Source organism: Oratosquilla oratoria, chromosome 35 (genome assembly GCF_046742065.1).
Source record: "Oratosquilla oratoria isolate Oo_2021 chromosome 35, ASM4674206v1, whole genome shotgun sequence".
NCBI classification, from domain to species: domain Eukaryota; kingdom Metazoa; phylum Arthropoda; class Malacostraca; order Stomatopoda; family Squillidae; genus Oratosquilla; species Oratosquilla oratoria.
In genome coordinates, this window is record NC_134811.1 from 40,286,275 (window position 1) to 40,306,274 (window position 20,000).

General features: G+C 37.9%; 2 protein-coding genes across 2 annotated transcripts in view; both read left to right on the forward strand.

Annotated features, from left to right (window-relative positions):
• The window catches only part of LOC143018746 (uncharacterized), a 16,098-nt gene extending 4,744 nt beyond the window's left edge, over positions 1 to 11,354 (forward strand). Inside the window, exon 3 of the mRNA XM_076174329.1 lies at positions 11,292 to 11,354. Coding sequence (XP_076030444.1) covers positions 11,292 to 11,354 — 63 coding nt within the window. The remainder of the gene's footprint in view (positions 1 to 11,291) is intronic.
• A 7,434-nt stretch (positions 11,355 to 18,788) lies between these two features.
• The window catches only part of LOC143018747 (uncharacterized), a 2,622-nt gene continuing 1,410 nt past the window's right edge, over positions 18,789 to 20,000 (forward strand). Inside the window, exons 1-4 of the mRNA XM_076174330.1 lie at positions 18,789 to 18,984; positions 19,106 to 19,373; positions 19,580 to 19,725; positions 19,932 to 20,000. The exon at positions 19,932 to 20,000 is cut by the window's right edge and continues 153 nt beyond it. Of these exons, the coding sequence (XP_076030445.1) occupies positions 18,789 to 18,984; positions 19,106 to 19,373; positions 19,580 to 19,725; positions 19,932 to 20,000 (679 nt within the window). The remainder of the gene's footprint in view (positions 18,985 to 19,105; positions 19,374 to 19,579; positions 19,726 to 19,931) is intronic.

Genomic DNA, 20,000 nt, shown 5'->3' on the forward strand with positions numbered 1-20,000 from the left:
GAACAAACAGACAAGCGAAATCCTGAATAGTTCGGAGCGCACAGATTTGACAGTTACTAAATAAGTAGATTGTTCAAGCGAGTCGAGGGTCTTAAAACTACCCATGTTGACGTGTGTTAACTTACCCTCCTCCCCCCCTTTCGCTCACCCGCACCCTTAACCGGAAGTATCCCGCTTCCGGTCCAATGGTATATAAGCGGTGGAAATCGCTCACTCCTTGTCATTTTCTCGCATATTGATCTCTTGATAAAAACTAGAAGTTTAGACTCATGAGACGATTGGTGTGAAGTGATCACCCTTTTTGCCTACATTACGTGTCTGATATACATTGCATTACTTTATACTTATATTTGTACTTATTACTTATTTTGATACATGTTCCTGATCTCTTTGTACTTAGATAGTACCATATTGTATACGTATCTTGTGTTTCTTATTTGAACGATAATTTCCATATTCTTATAATCGTGTAACGGTCCCATTGACCCTACTGCCCATTCTCTTTTGTGTTGATTGCCTGTAAATATTTTCCATATTAATAATTTCGTTTACTAGTTTTATCGCTAGTTTAATATTCCTTTCCTGGAATCTTCTTTGTTACCTTTACTTCTAGTCTTACGAATTATCTAGGCCCTGACCAGATAATTCAGTCCTTCATTGGCTTCTAGAAGTGAGCTGGTTCTTAAGCACTTATCCGTTATACGTAACGTCTCTTCACTAACCAGCCCGTCCCGTAACAATATACTGTATATATATACATATATATATATATATATATATAATATATATATATATACATATGGATATAGATATATAGAAAATTTATATATATATATATATATATATATATATATATATATATATATATGGATATATATATACATATATATATGGATATATATATATATATATATATATATATATATAAATTAGTATAAAATATTTTCATAAGATATTGGGAAATTCGACTTGATACACACTATTTGAAAAAGTCTTTCACTTCTAATCTCACTTTCAGATAGTGGGTATTAAGTTTTATTCACACACACACACACACACACACACACACACACACACACACACACACACACACACACACACACACACACACACACACACACACACACACACACACACACACACACACACACACACACACACACACACACACACACACACACACATACACACACACACACACACACACACACACACACACACACACACACACACACACACACAGAGACACACACGCATACACACACACACACGCGCGCGCGCGCGTCGGTCAAAGTGGCAGCAAAGTTCGGACTCCGGAGTTATCCAAGAATTTCGAGGATCACAACGACAAGGAAGTAACTGTGTTGTATTTATAGGGAAGGTGAAAGCTCGTGGTGTAGTGGGAAGGTGATGAAAAAGGATAAGGGGAGGGATTACTGAGGGAAATGGAAGGAAATGAGGAAGGGAGGACTTGTTCCAGGCAGGCAGACGCCATGTAAACAAACGCGGGCCAGATGAATTTAGTGAGGAAGAAGGGATTAACAAAAATGTAGAGATTAGAAATATAGACAAGAGCAGCACAATGGAAGGTGAAGGTAAATATTTCCAAGGATTTAATGTGTGTGGGGGGGGGGAACCAAACCCTCCCCGATTAGCAAGCCTAGAAGAAAAAATCGAGAATATTGTCAAATATTGGGAGGATAGGTTCGGTGAACTCACTCAGATCACGCAGGGAGTTGAAAAATTGGAAGAATTAGAGAAGGTGAACCAAAAACTAACTAAAGAAATAGAAGTATTAAAACGACAGTTAAAAGAAGTAAAAGATGAGAATGAAGAATTAAAGAATAATAATAAAGAAAATAATATAGTAAGAGACTTAGCAGATAAAAAGAAATGTATAATTATATTAGGAATGGAAGAGAAGTATAATCTAAATAGAACCACAAGAATCAAAGAGGAAAAAGAAAAAGTAAACAGTTTATTAGAATTAGTTCAGGAAGATGAACCTGAAACCGTGAAACAAATTGAAGAGATGTATAGGCTCGGGAAATATAGTACAGATAAGACCAGACCAATTAAGGTTAAATTCAGGTCACAAACGACAGCAGAGAATATCTTAGCAAAAACAGGGAAACTAGCAGCAAGTGAACAATATAAAAAGGTATGGATAAAAAGAGAAATGAATAAAGAGGAAAGACAGGATGAGAAGACAAAAAGACAAGAAGCTAAAAAAAACGAGATGAGATCAGAGTCAGAAAAAAAAATTCTATTGGAGAGTAGTGAATATGAAAGTGAGGAAATGTGTCATAACAGAGAAAAGCAAAAGGAAAACAGAAAACACAATAGAAGTAGCAAAAAATTAAGAGTGTCCTACACAAATATAGATGAATTATTAACAGTATTGAACGAACTGAATGATTATCTGAAGGAAAAAGAACCGGACATGATGGGAATTGTAGAGACAAATTTAAAAGGTCCACTACCACCCAACAGTGTAGGACATGATGCATATAATTATTGGATTAGAAACAGAGAGACAAAGCAAGGGGGTGGAGTTATGTTCCTGACTAAGAAGGATATAAACGTGAGGAGTGTCACATATGGAAATAATAGAGTAGAGATGATTATGATCGAAGTGGAAGACAGAGATAAGATGAGCTGAAAGTTTGTAATAAATTATGTGCCTCCTAAAACAGCCTCGTGGGAAGAGAGAGAACATAAAAGTATGTTAGAAGACACAAGGATAACATTAAAAAAGATAATGGAAGATGGAGGAAGAATAGTTATGATGGGCGACTTTAATTGCAAAGAAGTCTGCTGGGAAGAGATGACAGTAAAGGGTGGAGACGACTCATGGGGAAATGTTCTACTCGAGATGATTATTGACCACACAATGACACAATGGATTCAAGAGAACACTAGGTATAGAAATGAAGAAGAACCATCAAGACTAGACCTAATAATCACATCAGAACCTGAAATAGTGGAAAAGATTGAATATAGGACACCAATAAGTAAAAGTGACCACGTATTGATTGAAATGGAACTAAATGAGGAAAAATATATGAAAAGAAATTAACAATATAGAAAAGGAAGATTGACGTATGATTTTTTTTTTTTTTTATAAAATAAGAGAATTCTTTCAAAAAGAAAACTGGGAAAGAATATACAAAGAGAAAACAACAGTGGAAGAAAAATAGAACATTTTGAAAAAAAAAAATAATAAAATAAAAAAGGAGTGGAAAAGTATGTCCCAAGACAAAAACAAGAAAAAGAATATGTAAAGTGTAGTACAACAAAAGTTGTAGTGAGTTAAAAGATAAAAGAGATATAGCTTGGACAAAATGGAAAATACAAAAGACCTGAAAAATGAAAAATCTATATTAGTTATAGAAATGAATATGTACAAGTGTGCAGAGAGGAAACGAGAAAATATGAAAAAGATGTCATAGAAAAATGTAAAGATCAACCAAAACTATTTACAGATTTGTAAACAACAAACTGAAAAACAAACAAGAATTAGAGAAATTAAGACAAGGAGGAGTTGAATACACAGAGGAAATAGAAATGGCAGAAATTATGAACAAGCATTTTAAATCGGTGTTTACAAGGGAGAACATACAACCTGGAGAGATCGAATGGGAAGAGAAAGTCCCCCCTATGAAAAAAATAGAAGTAACAAAGAATGAAATAATGAAACACTTGAGTAATCTTGATATCAGAAAATTGCATGGACCAGATGAAATAGCAAACTGGATTTTGAAAGAATGCAGGAATGAACTGGCAGACAAAATGCATAGCATAATAAACAGTTCCTTGAAAGAAGGAAAAGTTCCAAAGGATTGGAAGACAAAAACAAATATAGTACCAATATATAAAGGGGGAAATAAAGAAGACACCACCAACTATAGACCAGTCTCTCTATTAAGTACAATAGCAAAAATTGTGAAAGAATGATCAAAAGTAGATGGGTAAAGTATTTAGAGAAAAAAAAAACACGTGCTAAATCCAAGGCAATTTGGATTCAGACAAGGACGATCATGCGTCACAAATTTAATATGTTTCTATTCAAGGCTAATAGATATAATACAAGAAAGAGATGGATGTGCTGATTGTGCATTTCTAGACCTAAAAAAAGATTTTGACAAAGCACCACATAAGAAGTTGCTTAAGAAATTAGAAACTGAAGGAGGAATATAGGGTAGACTGCTTAAATGGATGGAAGACTTTTTGCAAGAAAGAAAAATGAGAGTAGTGATAAGAGACAAACACTGTAATTGGGATGAAGTAATAAGTGGTGTTCCACAAGGAACAGTTCTGGCCCAAATAATGTTTGCTATATGTATTAATGGTATGGATGAAGAATTTAAAAGTTTTATAAGCTTCTTTGCAGATGATGCAAAACTGTTAAAAAAAAGTGAACACTGAAGAAGATTGTGAGTCACTACAGAGTGATCTCAATAAAGTATGGGAATGGAGTAGGAAGTGGGAGATGGAGTTCAATACTAAGAAGTGTAGTATAATGGAATTTGGAAAAAGCAAAAAAAAATAATAATAATAATAGGATTATATAAATTGGGAGAAGGAATAAAAAAAATAGAAAATGAGAAGGACCTGAGAGTCATTATTATGAATAATATGTCACCTGAAAAACATACTAACAAGATTTTTGGAGAAACTTATAATTCAATAAGAACAACCAAATTGGCCTTTACATACCTGGAAGAAGAAATGGTGAAGAAAATACTAATCACGTTGATAAGACCAAGATTGGAATATGCAGCAACGATGTGGTCACCAAGTACAAAAAAAAATGTATAATAAAACTAGAAAGAATACAAAGAGCAATTACAAAATTGGCACCAACACTCTCAAGTCTATCATATGAAGAATGACTAGCAAAACTTGAGCTGTAGACATTAGAGCAAAGAAGAGAGAGAGGAGATTTGAAAACTATTTATAGAATCATGAGAGGCATAGAAACTATTGATAGAGAGGATATAATAAAATGGGATGATAGAAATACAAGAGGACACGGAAAGAAAATCACGAAAGACAGTTATAGAAAAGATCTGAAAAATAACAGCTATCCTCACAGAGTAATAGACACTTGGACAAGTTAGATGAGAAAGTGGTGTGTGCAAAAGCAATACATGAATTTAAAAACAGTTTAAATAAAATGAGATATGAAGACGGGACACCACGAGCATAGCTCCCCTTCCTGCAAAATACAACTAGGTAAATACACACACACACATACAAACACATATGTATACATAGAATATATAATAATATATAATATATAATATATAATATATAATATATAATATATAATATATGATATATAATATACAATATATAATATATAATATATAATATATAATATATAATATATAATATATAATATGTAATATATAATATATAATATATGATATATATTATATAATATACAATATATAATATATAATATATAATATATAATATATAATATATAATATATAACATATAGTATATAGTATATAGTATATAGTATATAGTATATAGTATATAGTATATAATATATAATATATAATATATAATATATAATATATGATATATGATATATAATATATAATATATATTATATAATATATAATATATAATATATAATATATAATATATGATATATAATATATAATATATAATATTTAATAAATAATATATAATATATGACATGTAATACATAATATGTAATATATGATATATAATATATAATATATAGTATATAATACATAATATATAATATATAATATATAGTATATGATATATAATATATAATATATGATGTATAATATAGAGTATAGAATATAGAATATATCATATGTAATATATAATATATAATATATAATATATAATATATAATATATAATATACAATATACAATATACAATATACAATATATAATATATAATATATAATATATAATATATGATATATCATATATTATATATAATATACAATTTATAATATATAGTAAATAATTGAGTGGTTTGAGGTAAAGGTGGGACTTCGCCACCGATGCGTTATGTCGCCTTGGCTTTTTAATTTATACATGGGTTGGGTGGTGCGAGAAGTAAACGCAAAGGTAATGGGTCGGGGAATGAAGATGATTAGAAATGGGGGATAAGCCAGTTCTTGTTTGCTGACACTGCACTTTTGGCAGGATCAGAGGAGGGATTAAGGAAATATAGTGACAGAGTTTTGGAAGGTATGCGAAATTAGAAAGTTGAAGATAAATGTGGATGAAAGTATGGTGATGATATTTTCAAGGGGAGAAAGTGACAGCAAATAGGAAGTGAGTATCAAGGGAGAGGGACTGGAGGAAGCGTATAGCTTTAGATACTTGGTTGCAATTGTGGCGGGAAAGGGAGGAGTGGAGGTGGAGGTAGAATGTAGATTGAGAGAAGCGAGTAAATGTTTTGGGAATTTAAATGTGTAATGATATAAAGACATTTAGGAATGGATGCATATGTAAGGACAGGAATTTTGAAGGGATATTATTTTTGGAATTTCGTTTTATTTATCTATTTATTTATTTGAGTGTTAACTTGAGAGACTGGGTAGTATGGACGCCGTGACGGTTTTATTTAACCAAGAAGCAAAGTAGAAAATAGAGCCTTGATAGATCATGAATTTATTTTGTTCTGTGTCTACCCATCAAGATGCGTTGGCAAAGAGCCTCACTATAATCATTGAAGAAAAACGTTTAATAGGAGGTAGCTACAAATATATTTAAACTGATTTTGGTTCAACTAATCTTGGAGACGACATTAGAATGTTCTCGAACATAGCGGGCGCACCGTAGCTCCGCCCACCCGTGACGTCACTGACACGTTCGGACAGAGCCGTAAACTAGGACCATTAACTTTAAGAGGAATAGGAAAAATTCCCAACTTTCACTTCAGGATTCCACTAGAGAAATAGTTTAGGGATTGTAGCAGCTAGGGGCTGTGTTGAGAAGCAAAATGAAGTTTTACGAAATAGTACATCAAGGGAGGTTAGTGATTTACCCATAGATACGAACACATAGCCGTCTCGTTTTCTTTTTTTTTTTTTTGTGCAGCTAAAATTTTAGTCTGCTGCCAAGAACTATCCCGATAACAGGTATGTCAGTGCGCTCTGTAAGATTAATGAAAATAAATGTCAATATGTGAGTTAAATGATATAGTGCAGGTACAGTAGGTAGATAGTTATTATTATTATTAAGTTTTGAGTCTGCTGCCAAGAACTATCCCGATAACAGGGAAAAAAGGGTTTAAGGGAGTGTACTCCACAAACACTTTGCGTGGAAGGTGTTAGACGGTGTCACGCATATATACATTAGCTATGCGAGTGTAATCCTTAGAGTACAATTCTGTCTGTGATCGTTCTCTAATAAGAATACGGGGTTGAAGGGGGACACAATATTGTAAGTAGACTTATACAGTGACCGGAAGGTTGGAGCGTAAATAACCACGGTTTTCCACGTGCCTATGACCTTACTTATTATGCCCATAAGCAAAAAAACTGTGCTATTAAATATCTCGCATACCCATGTATTTTTCATACTGTATGGATCAATAGATTGTCTAGTTGGAGAAAACCACAATATACTTTTGTATTTTCTTACTACATTTTTGCTTCAGTGTAATAATTAACACATAGAAAACCTTCACATATATTCTTTTACTACCCCACTTGGACATAGGCCTTTTCGCTACCCAGAACCAACCCCGAACGACCTGAGGAAAGGGGACGGAGTCAGACGTGAATAACAAGGAGCAGTTTCCATTTATGGTCAGATATATCCATATAGACGATTGGGTGGTGGCAGCGTATACCTTTAAATAATCAAGCTTGATTTCTTTTTTCCCAAATCGTCCTTATGTGGGTATCTCTGATCACTCCCATTGGAGGTGCTCTTGGTTAAACACTAATTAATCGACGGCACCACACATAGAAGAGACTGTAGTAAGGAATGTTTGTGCCGTCAGCACTGTTTGGGGCAGAAACATGGAAAAAAGAGAGGAAAAACAGTTTGAATGTGTTTGAGATAAAATGCAAATGAAGTATGATAGGGGTTACTAGGCTGGATAGAGAGAGAAACGAGAAGGTAAGGAGGAGAGCGTGGGTGAATATAAGAACATACAAATGAAGGAGACTGCAAGAGACCATAAGGCCTACACTAGGCAGCTCCGTATCCATCACCACCTGTCATCCCCATCCATAAAGTTGGCTAAGCGTTTCTTAAAACAGCTGATAGTTTCAGTGCTTACTACATGGTTACTAAGTTTATTCCATTCGTCGACCACCCTATTAGTAAACCAATTCTTGCCTATTTCCTTTTTAAATCTAAATTTGTCCGGTTTATAACCATTACTGCGACTCCTGCCCTGTTTTTTTAATATGATGACCTTGATTGCATTACCTTTGTTAAGACCTTTGATCCACTTGAACACCTCTATCAGATCACCCCGCACTCTGCGTCTTTCTAGAGAGTGTAAGTTAAGGTGGCTAAGCCTCTCTTCGTAAGGCAAATTTCTGAGTCCATGTATCATTTTGGTCAATCTTCTCTGTACTGATTCTAGTGAATTGATGTCCATTCTGTAGGACGGAGACCAAAACTGTACCGCATAGTCAAGGATGTTTCTAACTATCTGCACTGTTTCCTGGTTCTAAGGTCCGGACTCTCTAGAACTCCAAAGTCTCTCTCGCACTCAATTTTCTCTAAAAGCGTGTTATCAAAGCTATATCTATTTTCGGAGTTGTGTAGCCCTACGTTTAACACGCTACACTTAGAGATATCGAAGTTCATTTCACATTTCACCGACCATGTGAACAATTTGTTAAGATCATCCTGCAGAATCTCTGCGTCGTCTTCTGACCTAATTAGGCGTCCTATTTTAGTGTCATCCGCAAACTTACTAACATCACTATTTATCCCGTCGTCTAAGTCGTTTATGTACATAATGAACAACAAGGGACACAAAACCGAGCCCTGGGGGACACCACTAGTAACATTGCCCCACCTAGATTTTACTCCATTTATGGTGACCCCCTGTTTTCTGTTACTAATCCAAGCTCTAATCCATTCTAACACTTTTCCTCCTGTACCATGGGCTTTGATTTTATTTAGTAGTCTCTGGTGTAGCACCTAGTCGAACGCTTTGCTAAAGTCAAGGTAAATAACATCGTAATTATCATTGTTATCTGACGCCTTATATATTTCGGTGTAAAAGGATAAAAGATTAGTCACACATGACTTACCCTTGGAGAAATCATGTTGTGAATCACGAATTAAATTATGTCTTTCGATGTGTTCTCTGAGTCTATTTACTATTACTGATTCAAGCATTTTTTCTATAACCGATGTCAAACAGATTGGCCTGTAGTTGTATATAGACGATCTATCTCCCTTCTTAAAAACAGGAATAACGTTTGCTTACCTCCAAGCAGTAGGCACAAAACCAGTGTCTACTGATAAATTAGATATTTCAGTTTACTGGTCGTAGATTTCAAATTTACACTCCTTTAGCATTCTCGAAAAGTTTTCGTCTGGACCCGGGGATTTTGTAGCTTTAAGTCTTTTAAAATGCTTGACTAATTCTACTTTACTAATGCTGATATTAGATAGACTACTTTCTTTATCCCCTCTGAAAATCGGATCACATTCAGGTACTTTATCTAACCTCTCATTAGTTGTTAAGTGGTCCTATTCTTTCTTTATTTTTTGTTCTATACAGATGAAAGAACCCCTTTGGGTTGATTCTTGCTTGACTAGCAACCTTAATTTCATAATTACGTTTCGCTGTACGTGCATTCTTTTTAACCAGCTTTGCCATTTCGTTATATCTTGATCTAAGATGTGTTTCCCCGTTTTTTATTTTTACGTAAAGTCCTCTTTTCATTCCGATCTCATGTTTCAATCTGTTTGTCATCCATTTGGGAGTATTACTATTTTTCCGTATTGACTTCAGGGGGACAAATGTATTATGTGTATTAATTATTAAATTAGTTAGATTGCTATACATTTCATGCAAATCGCTGACCTGTCTATTGAGCCCTCACCCCCAAATGACCTTATCCAAGGTAAGTATATTACCCTCCGTGACCCGACCTCTGGTCCTGACCTGACCCCCGGTCACGCACCGAGACTCGAAACGTCCGAAACGTCCGCATGGCATTTCATATTAAATTTCAAATAGGTTTTTATATTGTCAAAGTTTGCTCTCCTGAAGTCTGGTACTTGGACGTTATTCGTACTTTTTTTATTCTTCCCAAATAATATTAAATCTTATTTCTTGATCATCGCTAAAGCCTAGACTATCTCCCACTTTTACGTTACTCATTAGGTGCTCATTATTAGTTAAAACTAAGTCCAGACTATTTACTCCCCTCGGAGAATCGGTAATCACTTGTCTAAGGAAATTATCCAACTCCACATCTAGCAGTTTCTTTGATTCCTGATTTCCTATTAAAGTTTCCCAGTCAATGTTTCTATAATCAAAATCTCCCATGATCACAACACTTTGTATTAGGGTGGCTTTAAATGAAACCATAAGTTTAATTGTTTAAAGTAAGTATTTGAAAGCACAAACAACGTGCGTACACTTAGAAAGCGAGAACAAGACTGCCCCACGCCAACCCTTGAGTTGGCGCGAAAAGCATACATGAATCGCACATGCGATTACAACAACAAAAATGCTCACAGAAATATACAGCAATGAATATATAACAATAAATAAACAACACTGCAAAAATGTATATACAACACACAAGAAGTATGTCACCATTACATTGCTCGGCCACCACCACTCAGTGACCCCACTGAGCAAACGAGAAAAACAATTGACCACAGCAAGACAAAATGGACAAAATATATACCTGATTCCATACACACCACATGAGAATGACAAAAGTGTGGAAAGAAATTGGCTCATCAGCACACCCTATACATTATCATATCACATATAATTACATGACATAAATGCAATACATACACAAAACAAGATATACACAAAATGAAATGGATACAAGTACAAGAAATACACACAAGAACTGTATACAAATACAAGAATACATAAAAAAACTGGCGCCAGTTAAACACAAAAACACAGCAATTACCGGACGTCCGGGACATGAAACATTTAAACAATTACAACATACATATGAAATACACAATAGACATAGGACAACCGGAAAAACAAAATACCTTTGGGTAGACAAAAATAGTAGAGCTTGTAATATAACCAAAGATTACATCCCCACCTCAGATACGCCAAGCACAATTGAGGCCGCACCAAGGAATTTACATAATTTACAATAGTAAGGGATAGGGGATACAAAAAACAAAAAAACAAAAACAAAAAACAACACAAATGTATACAATAGGCTCATTCGACCATCAAGGCATTGTACTTCAGGAACGTAGATGATACGAGTGGCAAACAACGGGTAACACAATGGGAACATTGAGCTTTGGGGGAGGCTGGGTAAATGCAGGTATGGACACCTGAGTCTTCTTAAGCCTGTCAGAATGCAAAACCTCATTAAGTCCCTTAGATGGGTTAAAAACCCTGAACTTGTTGGGATATAGCTGTTCAGTTGCCAAAAAGGGGCCTGTAAATTTACAATTTAATTTGGATTGGCGGTCAGGCATGCTCCTATAAACATGATCACCAACAACGATGGTAACAGGCTTTGCACGAACATGTTGGCAAGTCAAAGGGGCATTCCGCAAACCCATGGGTCAATGAAGCCATTCATAAGGCCCACTGGGAGTCGAGAAGGCCGTGACTTTACGAGACTTCTCCAGGGTTATCTGCCAAAAACCTGCTTTTAAATCCAAGGTGGTGAACACCGTATTACCAGTACCAATAGACTGGAGAAGGTCACTTATGACAGGCAAAGGGTAATGGTCAGGAACAGTGACCTCGTTAACTCGCCTGTAATCAACAACTGGGCGAAAAGATCCATCTTTCTTAGGCACCAGGAGAAGAGGCGAGTTCCACTCTGAGTGGGACTCCTGTACAACGCCTTCACGCAATAAATCATCAACCAAGGACTGGGCTATAAGCCGACGAGAGTGAGGTAACCTGTAAGAGGGGACGTAAACAGGCCGAGTACCTGGCTAAAGATCAATTCTATGAACCACACGGTCTGTAACACCTGATGGATCACCGGGCAAAGCCAAAGCCCGACGGTGGGTAACTCACAGGTCAAGGAGACGAGGCGCCTCATCAGGAAAATCAATCTCGCCTACAAATGTAGCAAACTCAGGAGCTAAGAGAGCAGGGTCACGTGTTGGAGGAGACTGTAGCACAAAAGCTGCTATAATAGGCGAGTCCTGGAAAGCAACAATGTCAACCACCTCAAAGGAGCCTATGTGACTGCCAGGAGAGATGGGAATAGGAGCACCCGTGACGTTGGTTACCATCGCCGTGGTAACATGATCCTCGCGAACAGTAGAGAGAGTTCCTTCTAATGCAAGGCGACGAATACGAAGAAAGTCAGGCAAAGAGAGAATGTCAGACCCTATCGGGGCACCTGAAACGCGCACTGGAACTCGAACAGAACTTGAAGGTCCAATAAGATGCTCCCCTATAACAACAGCAGCTCAATGAGAAGCAGGGTTAAAGCGCTTAGAAGCTGGTGAGGGCAAATGTGCGGACTGAGGAAGCACAGTAGAATCACAAACAGAAATTGGCCTATCTGATGCAGGGATATCAAAATTGCAGAAAGTCACTAAACGGCGACTAGGAGAAATATCTATGCCATGAGCTGTAAGAGCATCAATACCCAAGAGACAGTCACACTTAAGGGCAATACCAGAAACAACAACGAAAGTGACAAACAGATCCAAAAACAAGTAAGGGAGAACCTTGCACAGAATGCAAGTTATTACAAAAGGGAGATAAAGGGAGATTGTACAATTCCCGGAGATCAAAATCAGCCACGCTACTTATGAGACTACATTCTGCACCAGTATCTACAGTGACTGAAATAGGCGTATCTCTAATAAGAAATATGAAGGTAAGTGAGAAGACTCAACAGCCACTAAGGAGATTATTTGAGACCGAACATTACTGGTCAAATCTTTGGGTTGTGAAACAAGCGCTGGGGAAAATGGGATTGACGAGGCTGATGAGAAGTCTCATCCCTAAGTTTCAAAAACTTGAAACATTGATCAGTTGAGTGTTTACAATGACCATGGATATGGCAATAACTGAGTTTATCCTGAGGTTCTACTCTAGAAAGGTCACGCGTCATATTAGAAGAAACAGTAGATACACTCCTGCGAACAGGGGACTGTCTTGACTTATGTACCTGGCGCCTACGGTGGTGACAAAAATCGCTTGAATGAGCAGACCTGTTACAAAAGGCACATATAAGGAGAGGGGGTAACTGTAGATTGAGGGGAACTATGAGTAGGAACTGTAGACTGAGAGGACTGAGGAGAACAAGGGACATGGACATGTTAAAGAGCATTGCTAATACACAAAGATGCAGCTCTTCTCTCAAAAGGCACACAAAAAAAAAGATATACATAAAAAATTCCAAAATAAGGCGAAACATATCTAAAGTGATAGTGCCATTATCTACCCAGTCTGAATGTGAGAGTGAATCTAATGCATCAACAACAATTATACTGGCCTGAGCTTGTGCACGACTATACTCAAGTGTACCCAGTCGGGATACGAGGGTGTCAGCCAGTTTGAAACACCATTTGAGAGAATTGCCACCAGGGGTATCTGAAAATCTTTTAATGAAATTAGACTTAAAGATGTCATAATTATAATCCAAAGACTTGGGATCTAAGCACGACGCAGACAGCAACTCAGATGCCAGAGAATCTGGCACAAGCTGGGACCTCACAACGGAGATCTTTTCAGGCCCAGTCGAAATATTGGAGTTCACTATAGCATCCTCACATTGGTGAATAAAATCTATAGCCTTATAATGGGTATCTTGGCCTGAGAATTTAATAACAAAGGGATCCTGCTGTAATAAGGTCAAGTGATGTGCCATTGTTTCAGATGGTATTTGGGGACTAATAAAAGATGGTACCTTTGGCTTAGACGTATTAGAAGGGGGGCAAGGGAACTGCACTCCACTATATAATAACATTGACGATAAAAACAGAAAAATTATACATTAATTATTGCGACCGCTTTACAAAAACACAAGCCTCTTTACAGGAAAAATTAATCCATCTAGGCTGATGGTCGTAAAACAATGTCCAACACATAGAAAAAAAAAAAATAAATAAATAATAATAATAATAATAATAATAATAATAATAATAATAATAATAATAATAATGATAATGATAATGATAATGATAATGATAATGATAATGATTGATAATAATAATGATAATAATAATAATAAATAATAATAATAATAATAATAATAATAATAATAATAATGATAATGATAATGATAATAATGATAATAATAATAATAATAATAATAATAATAATAATGATAATGATAATGATAATAATAAAGATAATAATAATAATAATAATAATAATAATGATAATAATAATAACAACAAACAACAACAACAACAACAACAACAACAACAACAACAACAATAATAATAATAATAATAATAATAATAATAATAATAATAATAATAATAATAATAATAATAATAATAATAATAATAATAATAATAATAATAATAATAATAATAATAATAATAATAATAATAATAATAATAATAAAAAAAAATGAATGAATAAAATAAACAACCAGTTTCTTACAAACAACCAAAGAAAACGTGACCATCAATGAAATGACGTCACGAAGGAAACAAACATGGCAGCCAAGACAACACGCCCGGTTATGAATATATCAAATTTATACAAAAATTTATCAAAAAATCTCAAAAGAAGATTACTGGAATGCTTACTACAGGAAAATGTATGTAAATGCAAAATATTGATAAACAATTGCAAATACCAAGTCGGAGGCGACGTGAATCCGGCTATCACGCAGGACAATTCTTCATTCAGTCTAGGCATGAACAGTAATCCGTCCTCATCCAGTCTCCAAGTTAATTGTCATAAACACAGTAACCATAGGCAAGTGTTGCACCAATGCTGAAGACAATGACGATAAACAAAGGTTCAAACGAAGCCAGAACACGAAGAACCACGAAGCATTCGTCTCTCAATAAATCACGTGGCGGACCTTGCCAATACACTGTTCCTTAGCAACACACTGTTCCTTAGCACCATCACTTCTTAGAAATTATTAAATCCTGTAATCCTAGAAAACTAGAAAGGAAGACAGAGAAGAAGAAAAAAAAAATACTCGCGCAAAATGCCGGCCGGCTCCAAATTTCACAACAATGCAAAACTCAAATTGAGTTTGGAAGACTATTGAAATATAAAGTACATATCACTTTACAGAAAGTTCATGTAATAATTGTTTTTACGCTGCCACCAAAATGTATTAGGGTGGCTTTAAATGAAACCATAAGTTCAATTGTTTAAAGTAAATATTTCACAGCACAAACAACGTGCGTACACTTAGCATGCGAGAACAAGACTGACCCACGCCAACCCTTGAGGCGCGAAAAGCATACATGAATCGCATTTGTGAATATAAAAAAAATGCTCACAGAAATATACAATAATAAATATATAACAATAAATAAACAACACTGCAAACATGTATATACAACACACAAGAATAATTCACTATTACAATTTTTGTACTGGGAAGCTCTGTGAATTTCATGAATCAGGGGATCAGTCTGCTCAATGCTAAAGTTAGGAGGTCTGTATAAGACGCAAATAATAACTTTCTTATTATTGCCTGTAATCTCTACCCAAATGGATTCCGTACAGTTCTCTTCCTTAATCGAATTGTTGATAATACAGTTTATTGTATCCTTAACGAAAAGTGCCACACCTCCCCCACTCCTGCCAACCCTATCCTTGTGAGCCAGAAGTCAATAATAACTATAATATCGAAGTTCTCTACGCATGCTTTAACTCGCAGCAAATAAATTTTGTTAATTATGCCTCTGCTATTTGTATAGTAAATTTTAAGTTTATCTTCTCTCTACCTGCTTTGGTGATTCTTTTCAGTCCCTCTCTAATTTTTTTCTATTGCCTAAAATGTATTCCGATACTCCCCCCCCCCTTACTCCCACGTAATCTACCCGAAAAAAAAACCCTGTAGGATGCTTACTTCTCGCTCAAGGGATTCAGCAAGGAGCCAAAATCCTCTGGGCGACAAGTGCATCCTCACTCCCTAACTTACCTATATCATTGCCCCCGGCACTAGCAAACTACAGGGTCCTTACCTTCCCCTACTAAACACTCTTCAATCCTATCTCTAACATCTCCTATCCCCGCGCCGGGGAAACACACCTGCGTCCTATGTTTCCTATCTTTATCGCAGAAAGCCCTGTCTAAGTAACTCACCTGACTGTCTCCTACATTCAAAATCTTACCTGTGGGCAAGGATCCAGCGTCTGCCCTTCCCTTCTTCTCTTAAATTTCATTTGCTTCTTCTTCCTGCAGATTCGCTCCTGCTTGAAACGAGCTCTTGTAAACGAGTGGTGCTGGTGAGGATTTTTTTCCACTATTCCGCATCTTGTTTTTCGTCGCTTTCCATCCAAGCTCATAGCTAGTTTTGTCTTCCGTGTTTTGGGCCTTCGAGCGGAGAACTCGATTCTCTTCTTTAAGGCACTTTACAGCATTCTCCAAGGCTTTAATTCTACTAAATATAGATTGTACCTCATCGGCGCTGAACACGATAACACAACCACTCGCCATATCACTAATTGAAGCAGCTACCCGGATGACCTGACCTGAGTGACGACTACTGAGTTGGTAGACCTGACTTGAGTGACGACTACTGAGTTGGTAGATAAGGTTGGTGAAAGAGTATTGGGATGGTTTGGACACAGGGAGAGAATGAGTGAAGAAAGATCAGTTAAAGAGGTGTGGAAGGCATATGTGGAATGAGTCAACATGAAGGGATAACCAAGGATGAGATGGATGGAAAGGGGTAATAGAGGTACTGGGAAAGAAAGAAATGTCTGTTGAGGAAGGAACGGGTGCGGGACGGGGTTTGAGGGAGTATGTGTGAATGATATTTTGACTCAGTCCGAAGGGATTTCTCCTCGTCTTCTCTTTTTCTGCATGAGGAGACGGAGAGGGGTGGTCGCCGATTGAATGAAGCGGCCTTGCTGTGGATATGCTGTGTTTTGCTACATTGCTTCTGACCCAGGGCAGTGAGCAAAATGTAGGGATAACCCGTCATCCAGGAAGAACCAAGATTAGAAGGACGGAGGTGGGTGAATTAGAGAGGAGTATGTGGGGATTGAAATGGTGGGAGCGGCTATTCTGCCTTTGTTTTTTTAATACTTCCTTTATAAAGGGGGAAAAATGCGTTGTTATATGTACACACACACACACACACACACACACACACACACACACACACACACACACACACACACACACACACACACACACACACACACACACACACACTGTTACCACGAAAGGCTCTCAGGTGGGTGCAATTAGAATCATAGTGGCCGATGGTTCAGAGCTACCTAATCTTGGCAAGTTTATCGTTAGGTTTGGTCTAGCGGGTTTCCAGTTTGAACATTTCTTCTTCATAATCCCTGCTGAGGGACTTCCTGCTAAGTTGATTTTGGGTATTGACTTCCTCGCTGCGCACAAGGTGACTTTAACATTCCGTCCATTAACATTCAAAGTCGAGGGCAAGGATATTCCGGTAATCTTTGCAGGGACGGCTGATCACATAACACCAATGCTCACCTTATGCGAGGAGAGCCAGAGTCGTCAGGTGGTAAATGAGGCAGCCACGTTACCGGTTAAAACCATCGAGGCTCATTGGGTGCCAGGTTTCTCAGGCGGAACACTAGGAATAGTATTAGAGAGGGCAGACAAGCTCGCTCCCGCGGGTCAGGTCGTCTCGGCGCTGTTCACGGCACGGACATACGCCGAAGGTGCCAGCCTGCTCAGCCAGGGAGTGGTAGAGCTGCTTAGGACGGAAGATGTTAAGTCCTGGTGCAAAGTCCCATTTCTGAACTTAGGCCCTGATACCCTTGAGATCCAGAAAGACCACGTGGTTGGGGACCTTACCCTCTTAGGGGAGATCGCGCTGGTAGATGGCGGAACTAACGTATCAATGGGAACGGTTCAGGCGTCCAGGGAAGTGGATAGCTCCCGCGATGGTAAGCTACGACAGGAAGAAGGGAATTTTTCCCAAATATAAATACCGTGACGCCTCACTTCTTCCATGAGATTAGGACCATTGGACCGGCAGTATACCGCAAATCATATCACATGCCTGAGAAATACAGGGAAGAGATACGGGAACAGATTGGGGATATGCTTCGTAAGGAGATCATCCGCCCATCCCATTCCCCTTACAATGCTCCTATCGTTTCAGTTGTGAAAAAGGATAAGACCATTCGCCTGTCTCTTTTTTCGAGCGCTAAACCAACACGTGGTCGATGATAGGTTCCCTCTTCCCCATATCGACTCCATGTTACGGAGGCTCGGCGCCAGTGTCATATTTTCACTGTTAGACCTTAAACAGGGGTATCTCCAAATCCCGCTGGTGGAGAGCAGCTGCGAGAAAACAGCGTTCTCGACGCCCGAGGGTCACTATGAGTTTATATCCCTTCCTTTTGGGTTAAAAGACGCTCCATCCTGTTTTCAAAGGGTGATGAACCAGGTGCTGACTGGGCTGTCAGGGGTAGTGTGATGGTGTACATGGACGATATCATTGTTCTGGGAACATCTTGGTGCGATCACCTCAAGAACCTTGAGGATGTCCTTCAGAGGTTGCAAAGAGGCGAGCCTCTCGTTGAGGCTGGAGAAATGTCATTTCTTCCAGAAGGAGGTCGCCTACCTAGGGCATGTAATATTCCAGGAGGGGATAAAGCCTCAACCAGAGAAGGTTAGAGCCATCAAAACTTTCCCACAGCCAGCGTGTCAGAAAGAGCTGCTTTCCTTTTTGGGATTAGCGGGATATTACAGGAAATCTATCCCAAACTTTGCTGAGATTTCACTGCCTCTAGTGGATATGACGAAGAGTGAAGTAGCTAGGAAGCACATAGATCGTGAGTTTGGTCCATGGACACCTGCTCAGGTGTATGCATTTGAGTCCCTCAAATCCCATTTGTCCTCCACGGTGGTCTTCCTTTACCCCAATTTTGCGAAACATATCTTACTCACCACTGACGCCAGCGCTTCAGCGATTAGGGGCGTGCTTCAGCAAGAGGACGAGGGAGGTAGGGGACGCCCACTCTCCTATTTCAGTCGCACTCTTAATGAGCACGAGAGAAGGTATAGTACCGTTGAGAGAGAAGCATTAGCGCCGGTCTACGGCCTCACGATAAATCGCCCTCTAATCACAAGCCTTTGGTCTGGCTCTTCACTGCTAAGGGCACCAACACTCGGATCCTCCGGTGGCAAATGGCGATCGCCGACTTTGATCTTGAAGTCAACTATATCCCAGGGAGATTGAACATCGTCGCTGACGCGCTTTCTAGGATACGGGGAGCAGACCACCCTACAGCTGATTTCATAGTGTCGGCCATAGTCACGGGTGGCCAAGGAAACTCAAACACTGAGGAGGACACCGTCAAATGGAACCAACTAGCGATCCGGAAGGAGCAGGATGAACACCCTGATTTGGGTAAAAAAAAAAAAAAAAAAAAAAAAAAAAAATTATCTTCAGGGGGCCACGACAGTAGAGCCAAGGGTCCCACGCTTAAGAGTGCCGATCAAGGAGTTTCGGCTCCTCCCGGACGGACTCCTATATCACTCGCGCAGGAATGCGTACCAGTTGGAGGAACTTCGCCTGGTATGCCTTACGCATTACCCACTTCCTTCCTATGGCAGGTCATGGCGGAGTCCAAGTCACTCTAGACCGGCTGCAAAAGTTAGCTTTTTGGCCTAAGATGTCGGAGG